The sequence below is a fragment of the Anolis carolinensis genome, chromosome 1 (genome assembly GCF_035594765.1).
Source record: "Anolis carolinensis isolate JA03-04 chromosome 1, rAnoCar3.1.pri, whole genome shotgun sequence".
NCBI lineage: Eukaryota > Metazoa > Chordata > Lepidosauria > Squamata > Dactyloidae > Anolis > Anolis carolinensis.
In genome coordinates, this window is record NC_085841.1 from 197,076,583 (window position 1) to 197,093,210 (window position 16,628).

General features: G+C 38.8%; 1 protein-coding gene and 1 long non-coding RNA gene across 4 annotated transcripts in view; both read right to left on the reverse strand.

Moving 5' to 3' along the window:
* The window catches only part of LOC103280023 (uncharacterized), a 1,071,411-nt gene that overhangs the window by 557,738 nt on the left and 497,045 nt on the right, over window positions 1-16,628 (reverse strand). The gene's annotated exons all lie outside the window — the stretch shown is intronic.
* The window catches only part of calcrl (calcitonin receptor like receptor), a 116,370-nt gene continuing 102,439 nt past the window's right edge, over window positions 2,698-16,628 (reverse strand). Inside the window, exons 11-13 of the mRNA XM_062963455.1 lie at window positions 15,546-15,764; window positions 14,000-14,041; window positions 2,698-9,614 (exon numbers count right to left, since the gene is read on the reverse strand). Coding sequence (XP_062819525.1) covers window positions 9,390-9,614; window positions 14,000-14,041; window positions 15,546-15,764 — 486 coding nt within the window. The 3' untranslated portion in view covers window positions 2,698-9,389. The remainder of the gene's footprint in view (window positions 9,615-13,999; window positions 14,042-15,545; window positions 15,765-16,628) is intronic.

Consider the following 16,628-nt stretch of genomic DNA (forward strand, 5'->3'; position numbering starts at 1 on the left):
TTTAAGCTTATTTTCTCTACATTGTTTTTTTCCATGTTAGAGATAATCTGAAGATGTGTATGTGTTGTTACAACTGTGTTAGTTACTGTGAAGAAAGAATATAATAAGTAAAGCAAACTGAACATAGGTTGAGCCTGTTCAGTTTTATGAGCTGGAGTGCCATTGGCATGAAAGTTAAATCTGCCTGTTCTTCAACTCTATAAATATTTTATTCAGTGCACATGTAAACAATGTGACTTTTATGAAGACTTACTTAAGTCATCTGTCTTTTCTCCATAAGGCGGTTACTCTTCTCAGACTTCAAAAACCTTCAGAGTAGTATTATCAAATAGAAAGTCCAGAAGTAATTAGTCTGTAAGTCTCATCAGTCTTAGCCAGTATAGACAATGATGTGAAATACTGGGAGTTGCAGTCCAATAACATTCAGAAGCTTGCACAATTCTCACTTGATATAGATGCTGGCTTGTTAATTTAAATACTAACATGACACAGGTAAGTAATTTAACTTAGGTATATACAACCACATTCCTTATTTTGACTTTAACCCGTGTTGTGTTAAAGTCAGGCAGAAGCCGAGGTAAAACCTCCCAAACGGGCACAGACAGCAAAGCAAATTCCCCAGGATTGTGAACCCTTCCTTATGTTATCCAAAGCTTATATATATTAGTTTTTCAGCCCCTTTTATAAGACTGAAAAAGCCCCCCTCGGCTTATACTCGGGTGAGGGTCCTGGTTAGCTTATATTTGGGTCAGCTTATACTCGAGAATATATGGTACATTCATTATTTTTCTCTATTATTATTGGTATTATTACATTTATTATTTTTCTCTATTATTATTGCTACTGTTACATTTATTTTACTCTATTTTTATTATTATTAATAATATTATTATTTCACTCTGATCTTATTATTATTATTGCATTTATTATTTTACTCTATTTATTATAACATGCATTATTTTACTCTATTATTATTAAAAGGATACATAAGCACATTTACATTGAAGGAGATGAGCATAATGATTTGATCAGAGTCGGACAGTCTTATCTTAAATTTGAGCTTTATGTAAGTGTTCAAAAACATTTAATCTACTGATGCCTCAATTAATGCAATTTTATTGGTATCTATTTTTATTTCTGAAATTTACCACCCTCGGCTTATACTGGAGTCAATGTTTTCCCAGTTTTTTTTGTGGTAAAATTAGGTGCCTTGGCTTATATTCAGGTCAGCTTATGCTCGAGTATATACAGTATATATATATATATATATATATATATATATATATATATATACACACACACACACACACACAGTAGAGTCTCACTTATCCAAGCTAAACAGGCCAGCGGAAGCTTGGATAAGCGAATATCTTGGATAATAAGGAGGGATTACGGAAAAGCCTATTAAACATCAAATTAGGTTATGATTTTACAAATTAAGCACAAAAACATCATGTTATATAACAAATTTGACAGAAAAGGTATTTCAATACGCAGTAATGTTATGTTGTAATTACTGTATTTACGACTTTAGCACCAAAATATCATGATATATTGAAAACATTGACTACAAAAATGGCTTGGATTATCCAGAGGCTTGGATAAGCGAGGCTTGGATAAGTGAGACTCTACTGTATACACACACACACGCACACACACAGAGTATATATATACAGTGTGTGTGTGTATATATATATATATATATATATATATATATATATATATATATATATTGTGTGTGTGTGTGTGTATATATATATATATACACACACACACACACACACACACAGTATATATATGTGTGTGTGTGTGTGTGTGTGTGTGTAGGCTACAGTTAAAATGTTTAAAATGTTACTGCTCTGATTTACATACAAAATCAACTTAAGAACAAATCTACAGCACCTATGTTATTCGTAACTTGGGGATTGGCCTGTTTCAGCTTTTCCAAAATGCAAGCTTTGTTTAGTTGTTGTTTTCTGATTCAATACTTTATGAATAGTTTCCCACCAAGATTGGTCACAAAATTCAGAATCTCAATATGATTTCCCAGCAATGCTAGTCAATGAATAAATTCCAGCAACTACCTCCACCCAATTTTTGGAATTTCCTCTCTTTACACAGCTTCCTGTAGTAGAGCTGAATTTTGAATTTAGTGGAGTTTCCTCTTAATGTAAATTGCTTCTGCCTCCTCCTCTCCATGCCAGTCTTTGGAGTCAATGCAATGGTACATTGCTGTTTTTGCTGTTTTTGCAGTACAGTTAGTTTAATCCCCTTAACCATGGACTTGATATCCATGAATTCATTTGTCCATGCTCCAAAAAAAATCTCCCCCCACCTCCTGGAAGTGTTTACATCCTCCAATATGATTCTATGAGGTTTCTCTAGCCCAGAGGTTCTCAACCTGTGGGCCCCCAGATGTTTTGGCCTACAACTCCCAGAAATCCCAGCCAGTTTACCAGCTGTTGGGATTTCTGGGAGTTGAAGGTCAAAACATCTGGGGGCCCACAGGCTGAGAACCACTGCTCTAGTCCAACTATACCATAGAATAGCATTGTAGGACCTAGAGAAACCCATAATGAACGTTGGTGGGTTTGTGTGCTTCCAGCTCCAAGTATGGCCAAAATATAGAGTTCACTGTTTTGCTTGAATGAAGGAGAAGATAGGCACTATCATGTGCTTTTAAAAGGAATCACAAAGTTATTTGCCATTTCTGACATTTTATTAATTGAAGGCATCTGCACAAAAATAGATAATTCATTCATTTGGAGTACTATTCATCAACATTAGAATTTACACATTCATTATTATTAGGTACTAAACGTCAGATGAGAGCCTTAAAATTCTCATCTGACTCCTCCCCACATTATACATTTTCAGTGATTAACTGAAATAACCACTCAAAAAAAAAAAGCTTTGAGCCACCTTCATAGAGGTCATTATTCCAAGATGCTTATTCACATTGGTAAGGTAATATATCAAGCAAACAACAACATTTCGATTGTCAAACAAGTGAGTTCATTCCCTGCATTCAAACCAACCAAGTTGTTTCACACATGTTTTAGTTGACTGCAAATTGCAATATCCAACTATGGCTTGTAGGCTGAACTTGGAAATTTTATTTTTGGAATAGAAGTTCCAGAACTCCAACATGTCTGATGCTATAGGATTCTGGGATATATAGTCCTGAAGATTAACTTTTAAAAGCCCTCCATATGAGACTGAATAAACCATAAGAGAAAGCTTTCTTGCTACCTAATAGTCACACGAATGCAATACTTTTCAGAAAAGGCAGTTCATATATTCATATATTCACCTGAAAATCCAAAAGTGAAAAAGAGACAATATAATTACCACGCAGAGAGCCCTGAGATGCTAATCTGATAAGAAGTTCAGCACCAAAGTTAAAGTGTTCTAATCTCCATATAAGTGCAGGAAAGGGATGACTCAAAGTAGGGTTCTTCTGATGTGTGACTGTCCTAATGAGAAACATGGGCTTCTTCCCAATGCTTTTCCATGGTTTTCTATAAAAGAAAACTTCCAGATGTACACATGTGTTCCATATTGCACCGTTGAGCATTCCTAACTCATAAAAGAAAGTCATAGATGTGCTCTGTTGACCAAAATAACCTTGGACACAACAAATTCTCTTTTCTCCTTAAATTTGTGCAGGCAATAAGATTTCTCCTCGATATTGTGTAGGCAATGAGATTAAAATCCAAAAAGAGAAGGACATTCCAGGGTTTTCTGTCACATTAGAGTTTCTTCTTGTCCGGAAAGGCAGAGACAAACCTCTATAGGACCACACCCATGACTAAAACCCCATGGAAAAAAGCTGTAAAACAAACAACCATCCATCAGTGATGTCATGGCTAGAGCAAATAGCAGACTCTGTGTATCATTATTTTAAAAAAATACATCCAGTATAACTGAAATAGGGCCTTTTTGGATTTGATTCCCAACAACATATATACTTTGGGCTAATGCATATATACAATGTGTTGTCGAAGGCTTTCATGGCCGGGATCACAGGGTTGTTGCATGTCTTTTGGGCTGTGTGGCCATGTTCCAGAAGTATTCTCTCCTGACGTTTCGCCCACATCTATGGCAGGCATCCTCAGAGGTTGTGAGTTATGGCTGCCATAGATGTGGGCGAAACATCAGGAGAGAATACTTCTGGAACATGGCCACACAGCCCGAAAGACATACAACAACCATATATACAATGTTTACAAGCAAGGTAATATTTGACAACCACAATATAGACATTCAGCCAAATTGGATTAGTTTGCAAAAAAATTCCTTGCTAATCTTGAGCTTGGTCCAGAAGAATATTTTGGTAGAATGTTGTGCTTTTCTCAATTCTGAGCATGTGCTTTTAAGCCTACCACTGTAACCTTCAATAATGGCTAATACTGTCATCGTTTTCACAAAGACAAATATTCTAAAGTGAATTTTGTGTTTTTCTGTGCTGATTAAGTCTGCATAAGCATGGCTGTGCTTTTCACAATAAACACATAATTGGTGCAGAAAATTCAATGACTTTAAATAGCTATTTCATTATCTAGTCAACTACCATCTACTGTAAGAGCAAAATGTCGAGCATTCAGTGAATCAGTATTTTCCAATCAAATGTGACAATTACAGGCAGGCCCAGAGTTACAAGCTTCTGACGTACAAATGATTCATAGTTAAGAATGGGGGGTGAGAAAACAGGAACTGAGAGAAGTCTACTCCTAGAAAGGGAAATTCACTCCTAAAACAGTTATCAGGGGGAAAGGGTGGCTTAACTGAAGCTTTATCACCAATCATTGTTTCCACAATAAGTAATTTTTTTCAAAATTCAGTTATCAGAGGGACAGAAAATGAGGTGAAAACTTCTGAAAGCAAAACAAATGAATTAGGAGTGTTAACTCTTCCTTAAGCTAAGTCTCTCTCTCTCTCTCTCTGTATGTGTGTGTGTGTGTGTGTGTGTGTGTGTATATATATATCATAAATGTAAAGGTTTCCCCTGACATTCAGTCTAGTTGTGTCCGACTCTGGGGGTTGGTCTATTTCTAAGCCGAAGAGCCACTGTTGTCCATAGACACCTCCTAGGTCATGTGGCCAGCATGACTACATGGATCGCCATTACTTTCCCATCAAAGCGGTACCTATTGATCTACTCACATTTGCATGTTTTCGAACTGCTAGTTTGGTAGAAGCTGGGGAAAATAGTGGGAACTCACTCCGCTCCCTGGATTCGAACTGCCAACCTTTCGGTCAGCAACTTCAGCAGCTCAGCGGTTTAACCCACTGTACTACCAGGGGCTCCCTATATATATATATACATATATATATATACACACACACACACACGCGCGCGCGCGCGCACACACACACACACACACACACACACACACATATATACACACAGCTGGAGTTATATTTAGAAAATGTACCACTTCCGACTTTCATATAAATTCAGTTTAAGAACAAATGTACAAAACCTATCTTGTTTGTAACTTGGGAACTTTCATTCTTCTAAGCATCACAAAGGCTAATAAATTCGCTGTCAATGAATGACAATTAATAATACACAGCTCTGAGAAACAAGGAAATTACTCATTTCATCTTCCAACATAATATTTAAAAACCAGATGTTATTCTGAGAAAGATGAAGAAACTCATTTCATCCCTGGTCAGCTCTTTTCATAAGGCAGAAAAACATTAATTATGAGAACATCTTTCAACAGTGGAAGTCGCAAAATGTCTCTTGTTCTTTCACATTAAATGAAGTACAGAGGGTTTTAAAAAACATGCATTTTTTTCCTTTGACTTTTCAGGAATTCCTGCATTTCCAAAACTTGATTTTCAATATACCAGAAATATTTGTTAAAAACAAAGCATTTCACAAAGATCTACATTCTACAATTATATTTACTTCTAAATATTTGTTGTTTGCCCCAACTTGTTTCCGACTGAAGACAAACTCTAAGGTGGCCTTTATCGTTGGGTTTTCTTGGGAAAGTTTGATCAGAGGATTGCCGTTGCCTTTGTCTGAGAGAGTGAGACTTATCCAAGGTCACCCGGTGAGTTTTCACAGCCAAGTGGGGTTTCGAGTCCTAGTCCAGTGCTCAAACCATCACACCATGGTAGCTCCAGAATATTTATAGAACTCTTACATCTTTTTCCAAACCATAATCTTTATTTTCTTTTTAAAAATAACCACAATGGAGTTAACTACTGAATATAGCACTTCTTAATGTAAGTCAGGGATGGGAATAAAGTGATCCTCCAGGTACTGGTAAACCGCATTTCCCAGCTTTGCTCATTGGCTGCAATGGATAGGTCAAGTGGGCGCATTGGGCCAAGTGCAATCTATGTACTTGCAATGATTCTGTTGCCAAAAATTCCTTTCTTGAGTCAATCATTAATAATGACAAAAATATTATTCAAGGAGTTCAAGGGCAAACCGTCTTTTTGATGAAGACATGGAGAGGGAGATGTGGCCACCAGGATCTCCTGGTGGGCTAATGTGCCCCCTATGCTTTTTACAGTTGTCTAATCCCTGCTGAAGGCAGCTGTAGTCTAACATTATCTAGAAAGCCACTTGATTCCCAGATGCAGCATTATAACATTGTTCAAGATAATAAGGAATATATCAGCACTTACACAACGAATCTCATTAAGCTTCTTCCACAATTGTATTTAGGTATAATCCTGCATCCAGTCAAGATACACCATCCCTTATAATGGATTTAATCAGCTTGACTATGGGGTTAATTAAAACTGTAGAATTAAAACAGTTTACCACCACTTTAACTGGCATGGCTCAATGTTATGGGAGTTGTATATGGTAAGGCCCCAGTATTCTTATGCCAGAGATGGCTAAAGATCTTGTAAAAAATGTAGCTTCCACTATTTCTTCGTATTGAGCCATGACAATTGTAGTGGTGTGTGTAGATGCATATTTCCAAGCAAGTTTTGAAAACAAATCACATCTTTTCTGGTGTCAAGACCATTTGCCGTTGATGTGTTTTCATGTGCCAGAATGAAATGTATACCTTTTCAGATAAAATTTCTATCAATTTTAAAAAGAAAAATTTCGGGGTAAATGGCAAGAGAATTCTATTGCTTTTTAAAAAATCAATCCTTATACAAAAACCAATGCAAATCCTAGCTTAAAACGAGGTGTCAACTGTGATCACTTTACCATCATTTGGTCTCTTCTAATAGAAAACGCATTTCTAGGTCAAAAATTTCTTCAATTCTCTCCTATGATTTCAGTTAGAGTGCTCCTTGAGCGCTCTAACTGGAGGTCAGCTGTGACCAGCAGTGCTGCAGAATTTGAAGAGGCACAAATGGAGGGCTTAAGGGAAAAACATGCCAAGAGGAAGGCGCATCAAGTCAACCCTGACTGGGACTGCCTTCTGTCTGGAAATCGATGTCTTCGCTGTAGGAGAACATGCAGATCAAGAGTAGGGCTCCACAGCCACCTACGGACCCACCGCCAAGACACTGCGCTTGGAGGACCATCATCCTTGGTCTATGAGGGATCACCTAAGTATGATTTCAATTCCCTCCTATGATTTCTTTGTGTCTGTGAAAATAAATGGTGGAGGGATAGAGTTTTATGCTAGCTGCAGCTATAGAATCAATGCAGTTTGATCTCACTTGAATGGACATGGCTCAATGCTATGGGACCCTGGGATGAGTAGGTTCATCAGGACTTTAGTCCCATCTGGTAAAGTGTGCTAGCGCCTTACCAAACTGCAAATTCCAGGTTTTCATAACATCAAGTAATAACAGTAAAGAGGTATCAAACTCCATTAATTCTACAGTGTAGATGCACTTCAGGTGTGATTCCTGTCCATCAACTGCTTTTACTTCTGCCAAACAATGACCTCCAGTACTCTCCATCTTATATAGGCAGTTTACACTCAGATAAAAATAGTCATTCGGAATTCATCTCACTTATCTTTGGACACACATTAGTCATCAACTTTGTTCATATTATAAAGATAGTAATGACCAGATAGGTGTATCAGTTAACATACACACTTAATTTTAGTTCCCTATTGTCTAAGTCACGGTTTAGACCTTTGATACCCATATCACATATGGGAAATCCTTCAACGGATCCGCATATTTTCTGAAATCAATATAACTATTTGCATTTCATGTCATCACCTCTCCAAATATATATACACAACTTGTACCTCAGAAGACTGCATAGCTTATTGTCTGCTAATCTTCCTCTGAGGCTAAACATCTGGCCAAGGAAACCAGCCTGAAATATTTAAGAGTGCCAACTTCTTTTTCTTTTTACTAAGTAGGTAAGGATTACAGGTCTTTGAGGTAAGCACAATGCCTAATTGATTTATTAAATATCAAACAGCCACAGTCACCAGAATCAACCCTACAGAGGCTGTTCAATTCTGTTGATATGCTCCAGTTCACAAAAAAAGTGACTACGTAAGCATTCACGTTACTGGAGAGAGTCATACCAAGGCATGAGAAGAAATCAAATAAGTTCTTTTGAAGGAAAGGAAACTAATGCAAGCATGGATACTCCACAGACGTGCCATGCTTAGAAGAGAATAATGGAAACCAAGGATTGTGACTCTAGTCATCCATTCTTTCTTATGAGAGGCTCTCTGTGGAGGCAAAAAGGCAGAGGTATATCATACAGTGCTGGCCCTAAAATTTCTAACAGCTTTACAACACTCGCAGTTTAAAATATCGCAGATTTTTCCTATCTTTGTCAGAATTAAATGTTGCACAGACAACATGAAGAATGCTTTGCCATGACTGCATCCTTTCTCAACATCTCTGTTGGCTGCACTTAAGACAACACAATATGATAAATACAATATTTACAAGGGGTTTTTTTGTCAACAAACAAAACGACCTCCAGGAAAGCCCAGTCATAATACAAACTGGTGGGGAAAAAAATAAGGAACTTTTCTTTGATTCCCTTCATACAAAATAATTGCCCACTTTGTCTACACAGTAGAAACTGAATTGGCAACATTGATCTATCTTGATACGTCTTCATATGTAAAAAAAACATACACATTCGTCTGCATATACCTAGAGCGTGACTGATCCCAAATTTCAACCAGTATTTCTTTCAATGCGGGGAATCCAGGACTCAAAGCTGTTCCAACGTTCAGTTGATGGGCATGACCTGCTCCAGTGTACAAACAACCAAGAGCAAACCCACAGACGCCAAGGTAAGTTACTGCATGTGCAGGTGCGAGACTCAAATTCACTCCATCTTTCAAGGACAACCATTTCCGACAACACTTGACAAAAAAGAAAACGAACAAAAAAGAAGATCCTCTTTCATCATAAAGGTATCCACGCAAAACATTACGGGTGGGTTGGGCATAAAGAGTCTTCTCAATTCAGCCATACAACTTTTCAGCTTTGAATATCACGTTGTCCATGTCGTGATAGTTTTTCCCATTTAAATGTTCACTGTTGCAATCATGACTATAGGTGAAGCTCTGAGCATCAGTGATTGAAGAGGACACGGTGTACGAAGCTGAGCGAAGAGCATCCGAGTGGGCAAAACTGTGTTCAAATTGGAACTTGAATTGATGCCAGTTCCTTCTCAGTACAGACTGGACCTATTCAAAAATAAAGCAGAATATTTATATCAGCTAAGAGAAGAAGAAAAAAAAACACCAACTATTTAAGTAGAAAAAGAGAAGGGCAAAAAGATGAGCAACAAACATAATTTCTCCATTTTATATTCTTAGTATGATTAATTTTTAATCTGCAGTACATGTGAGCTAAGGAAGTGTTCAAGGACTAGCAATGCTGACTAATTCTTTTCTCTGCAGTGGTGCTGAATGAACTGAATCCAAAATGGGAGTGAGTAAAGTCAGGGAGAGTGCCATCAAAACTCCAGGATGGGCTAATGAATTGGAGGTACAAAACCTACGACCAGCCAACAGTGAGGGGTGAAAATTTAATAAATTCAGATATTTTTGAGCCAAAGTAGGGTCTCACTAGAGCTCTTTTTTGGCAGGATGAAACTCTGTCTTTCTGCACTGAGAAAGTCACTACTACTGTTGCCACTCGGCCAGTGTCCTTCTGGCTGCTTTTATAAACCAGGAAGGTCTGGCACACATGTGGTAGGACTTTTCTAATGACCCTGTCCACATAATCAGGCTACATAAACTAAAAAGATTCCAGTAACACTAGATGCACAGGCACCAAGGTTATATCAACTGGAACTATATCAACTACAAGTCAGAGTGGATCTGGATGACTATCTACAAGGTGTCATGAAAATTCTTTAAAGCAGATTGTCAAGTAGTCGGCAGAAAAAATGGAATGCAAAGATACAGAATGGGGGACGCCTGGCTTGACAGCAGTGTGTGCGAAAAAGACCTTGGAGTCCTCGTGGACAACAAGCTAAACATGAGCCAACAATGTGATGTGGCAGCTAAAAAAGCCAACGGGATTCTGGCCTGCATAAATAGGGGTATAGTGTCTAGATCCAGGGAAGTCATGCTACCCCTCTATTCTGCCTTGGTCAGACCACACCTGGAATACTGTGTCCAATTCTGGGCACCGCAGTTGAAGGGAGATGTTGACAAGCTGGAAAGCGTCCAGAGGAGGGCAACTAAAATGATTAAGGGTCTGGAGAACAAGCCCTATGAGGAGCGGCTTAAAGAGCTGGGCATGTTTAGCCAGCAGAAGAGAAGGCTGAGAGGAGACATGATTGCCATGTACAAATATGTGAGGGGAAGTCATAGGGAGGAGGGAGCAGGCTTGTTTTCTGCTGCCCTGCAGACTAGGACATGGAACAATGGCTTCAAACTACAGGAAAGGAGATTCCACCTGAACAGGAAGAACTTCCTCACTTTGAGGGCTGTTCGACAGTGGAACTCTCTCCCCCAGACTGTGGTGGAGGCTCCTTCTTTGGAGGCTTTTAAGCAGAGGCTGGATGGCCATATGTCGGGGGTGCTTTGAATGCGATTTCCTGCTTCTTAGCAGGGGGTTGGACTGGATGGCCCATGAGGTCTCTTCCAACTCTACTATTCTATGATTCTAGTCTGTATTTTCTACTTGAGGATCAATGTGTCACAGCCCTCTGCTGGGCAACTCTTTGAAGATGCAATGGTGGCAGCAAAGAACCTACTCCATTGCCATGGAGTAGGTTCTTAGGTAGACTCTAGTTTGGTCAGACTAACTTCAGGACTTCCATCAACTTTGCCCAGTTCTTGTCTCACTTGCTTCCTCAGGGGGCTGGTTTGGTTTCACTCTATAAGAGGGATGCTCAGGAGTGTTTATGTCCATTGCTCTGACCATTTCCACATTTCAGAAGTCAGCCAGAGGTTCAACAGACTTGCTGGAGGGAGGGCCCAAAGCCAGCCCATGCCCGAGTCCTAGAAGTGAAAGGAAATCTCCAAGAGCCATCAAGAATCTGTCTGGATCCATTAGCCTCCTGAGGCAGAGTGTCCTAATTTGTCTCCTAACTCTGCAGAGGTTCCAAGTTCCAGAGAGTCTAAACCTGACTAGGTAATGTTCAGTTCATGGCAATGGAACTGTGGAGAGTTCCTCTACACCACTATCAGCATCATCCCATCCTGCATAGAAAACAAGATTGAGAATTTGCTCGGATGCATGAGTAGGGCCAGATACCACTTGGGAAAGACCCACAGTTGTCATGGAGGCCATGAAGTTCCTGACAGGAGAGCTTCAACATGGATGTTGAAGTCCCCCAGCATTACTTGCTGCATGAGACCATCTTGCCTAGCTCAGGAAAGGAAACAGTAGAGCAGCGGGATGAATGGTACACCAACAGAATTGCTACTAACTAATAAATTAACTATCCACTAATACAACAAATTAATGTTCACTTTCTCAAATTAATGATAAGAATTTAATTTCTTCCTTCCCAACAATCAATACTGAATTAATTTTATATCTAACATTCCAAGCTCTATAGTCATTTCATCCAATATTTTTCCTTCAATCATCACAAATCTGGAAAGTAAATGCAAGCATTGAGAATGGTGTGGCTTAGTCTTGGAAATTAAGTAGGAACCCACAAGAACAGCTCTGAGCAACCATAAGACTATGATAAAATGCAGTCAATCAATATTTTGTAGACATGTTGACCAATGTCTGTTGTTCCTCCTGATACTAAAATACTCCTAAGCTATGCATTGGCTTATTGTAGCAGGAATTTTCAGTCAGCAACATTGATTCACATTTCCAACAAGCAGCTGGAAAAAAAGTGTTTCCTGAACAAAGTTCAGCCAGCTTTTCTACCTTGGTTAAAAATACATTGGATAAAATAGATGAAGGCACACGATGCCCATGTTTGTTTATCCACTGCTTTGGAAGGATGTTCTGTTTTACAATAGTTTCCGTTCATACAATATGGCAGGCCACCTGTGCTACAGGAAGCTTGCTTTACTAGGGACCTTGGTGAAATGTACATGAAACCCATCTCTTCCAAGAACAACTGTCATCAGGGATAAAAAGTTGCAAAATCCGCTTTGTTAAAAGATTTCCTTCTGTTGTTGTTGGTGAGGATTCTTCCTTAACGTTGTCAGTTCAAAATTTAAAATACTGGATGTAACATTTAAAACCCTATACAGCTGGGCCTTGAAAACATTGGAGAAAACCAATAATGTTGGCAGAATGGGAAACTATCTGGACCAAAAAATTAAAATACACCTATGCAATGGACTTGAAAGAAAACTGGCTTAAAATGTTCCACCGCTGGTATATCACACCAAAGAAATTAAATCAAATGTACAAGAATACTTCAAAAAACTGTTGGAAGTGTGAGGACCAAGAGGGAAGTTTTTTCCACATGTAAAATTACGAAAATATATTGGGAGAAGGTCCACAAAATTTGTCAGGAAATTCTTAAAATTGTCTTCCCCAGAAAAGCGGAGTATTATCTTTTGGGGATAACAGATCAGAATATCCACTTAGGGCCGAATGATGATAAAATATTTACTTATCTAACGACTGCCGCCAGAATCTGCCTTGCTAAAAGATGGAAGCAAAAAGAAATACCGAACACGGAGGAATGGCTACAGAAAGTGAGAGAAATAAAAGACATGGACAAATTAACTTTTCTATTAAAGAGAAATACAGGGTCCCCGATAAAATACACAGACTGGAGTAAAGTAGAAGAGTATGAAAGGAAAAGTAAATGAAGATTTAATTTGAATGAGCAGAAGAATAACCTCTTTTGGTCTTCCATTTTCCAAATTACTGTTTACTGGAAGCAAAGAATCTGTGACACAGACAATAGAAAGGCTATCATCTATTATTATTAGTATTATTATTTTTTCTTTTTCTTTTTTGTTTTTTAATGATGGCCTTTATTACGAAGGAGACGGTGGCTGATCTATAATGGGTTTGTATATATAGATCACCCCCTTCCTCAGGATTAGAGAATGGGAAACGCAAAGGCAAAGATGGAAGTTCCTTTTTTTTGGGGGGGGGTATTTTTGATTGGTTTTTTTTCTCTTCTTCAAGCTTTTAAATTTCTTTACTATCCTAATTTCATTTTCCGCACTTTCTATATCGAAATTGTTCTCACTCTTTTGTTGTATTAAAATATTCTCTAATAAACTAATAAAGATATATTAAAAAAAGAAAACATTGGAGAAAACCCTTAATACTACTGATAGTTTAATTACATTTCAACTTTGGAAGCTATCATGAATCTCCAGTTCAGAGGTCAATGTCCATTATTATTGGCTATGCTGGGCGTGCCTATTGGTAATGGAAGTCCAATAACATAAGCATACCAGATGCTGCCCAGTCTTGTTGTATGTTAACACAAAGGTGCCACAGAGCTGGTTTCATAGGAAATTAGTGTGAACTCTAGTATGTGTGCAAACTACATTACGCCACAATTCCCTTGCTACATTGGTGGACATGGAGGGTTTTTAAAATAAAGCTTTCAGGATTATTTTTATTTCAAATCAGCTGCTAGAATCACTACTAAAAGAAAATAAATCATTTACTATACCTCTCCATTAAAGAAGCAGAAAATTGTCGCCACAAGCAAGCCCTGTAAAATAAATCATAAAAATGGTTAATTATTTAATATATAGCTGTACATCACACACACACACATATATATAGAGAGAAAGAGAGACATAAATTCATTCATACAGAGAGAACACGCTGTACTAGCGTTATCATTAATTTGTATGTATACTGTTGCTATTTTGTAGCTTGCTGGGTTTATAGTATCTTTTAAATTTATTATTGTTTTAAGTGTAATTGGATCAATTTTATTGTTTATTGTGGGATTTTGGATATTGTTGCACTATTGAGTGCTTTCTGTGAGCTGTCCCAAGTCCCCGTGGGAAGATGGTGGAATGATACAAATAAATTATTATTGTTTTATTGTATGACATAGCAAACAAGATAGATATGCTGGATTTCGTATCACAAAATCACAAATCGAACACTTCCCAAGTGTCTAGGACTGTGTGATGTATTTTCGGATGATGCGTGCAGATCCCAGTAGGGTGGCCTTTTGCAGTTGGCAGATGGTGATTTTGTCAATGTCTATTGTTTCCAAATGCCGGCTGAGATCTTTTGGCACGGCACCCAATGTGCCCATCACCACCGGGACCACCTGCACTGGTTTCTGCCAGAGTCTTTGAAGTTCAATCTTGAGGTCCTGGTAGCGGCTGAGTTTTTCCTGTTGTTTTTTGTCAATGCGACTGTCACCTGGGATGGCAACATCAATGATCCAAACCTTTTTCTTTTCCACAACTGTGATGTCTGGTGTGTTGTATTCCAGAACTTTGTCAGTCTTTGTCAGTCCCACAGTATCTATATTATTATTATTATTATTATTATTATTATTATTATTATTATTATTATTATTATTATGCCATCTTTTCCCCACATAGGAAGCACAGCTGCTTCCAGTGAGAGTAAATTAAAAGACATAACATTTTAAAAGAATTTAAATTGTCAATAAAACCCAGCATAAAACCATTAAAAAGATATACAAAAGTTTTAAAAGATAAATAAAGCATCCCAGTAGGACGTTCCCTTGCTTGCACATGAAAAGTCCCCTTAAACAAAACAGTACCCTCCTTTAGAAATGCCCTGAGTTTGGATTTAACTCTATTTGCGGATTGCATTGGCAGCAAAACACTATCACATCTATCACCAAAAGGGCTGTTTTTGTGCCAAAGCAACAGCCAATTGGAAAAACCTTGTTCTTTTTAGTGGCATTGCCAAAATGCCAAGCAATGGGGCAAGCTTGCTAGGGGGGCAAAGAACATTTATGCAAATACATTTATTCATTTTCTTTTTTAAAAATCCCAAAGGGAATGCTTCCCCAGGAACAACAAGTGCTCATAAAGATGCCAGCCCCTATAGATTTCAACATGAATATATGGCTGAGTATTTCAAACAAAATGAAAGGCTGGAAGACAGTTTTCAAGCCTCACAGCTGATGTTTCAAAAAGGAGTTGATTAAAATATGCCTATCACTCATATGGCTGGCATTTCCGAACCGTCAACTGCACAGGTCTCTTGAGACAGGATACCTGATAGTGCGTGAGGATATGCATCACATAGTCATAAATCTCTTCAGCGATGCGGCCCTCTGGTCGCCAGGGAACCAGCACAAATTCAATGCCAAGAAGTGGCACCAATATGAGGGTGGCTCGGACAGCCTTCATGTAGAGATTGGATTCTGCCTGGTGGGTGACCTTGAGTTTGGTTATCAAAACCCGAACAATGTTCAAGAGGAAAAAGAGATTCACCTACAAGGAAGATAAAAAGAATGCTGTTAATTGTTGGTGATTCTGTTATATGAACAATCAGCCAAATATCCCAGCCAATCTGTGCCATTCACACTAAATAAAATGGTAAGGGCTTTCCCCTGACATTAAGTCTAGTTGTGTCTGACTCTGGGGGTTGGTGCTCATCTCCATTTCTAAGCAGAAGAGCTGGCGTTGTCCGTAGACACCTCCAAGGTCATATGGCTGGCATGACTGCATGGAGCCCCGTTACCTTCCCGCCAAAGTGGTACCTATTGATCTACTCACATTCGCATAGAATCATAGAATAGTAGAGTTGGAAGAGACCTCATGGGCCATCAGGGCCGTAGCCAGAAAAAAAATTCGGGAGGGGTTTTGAAAATTTCGGGGGGGGGGGGGTTGAACCCCTAGCACACACCTCTCCCCGATACAAACCTGTCAATATCTGCTTGAAATAGTGCCTGGAGGGACTCTTAATGTTTTACGCCTCATAGACTTAGCATGGGGATTTGGTTAACCAGGTAAAATTCATGAGTAAACCAGGTTTTTTTTATAACCTGAAAAATTTCGGGGGGGGGGGGGTTGAACCCCTAAAACCGCCCCCTCGCTACAGGCCTGTGGGCCATCCAGTCCAACCCCCTGCTAAGAAGCAGGAAATCGCATTCAAAGCACCCCCGACAGATGGCCATCCAGCCTCTGCTTAAAAGCCTCCAAAGAAGGAGCCTCCACCACGGCCCAGGGGAGAGAGTTCCACTGTCGAACAGCTCTCGAACAGCATGTTTTCAAACTACTAGGTTGGCAGAAGCTGGAGCTTACAGCAGGAGCTCATCCTGCTCCCCACACTTGAACCGCTGACCTTTCTATCAG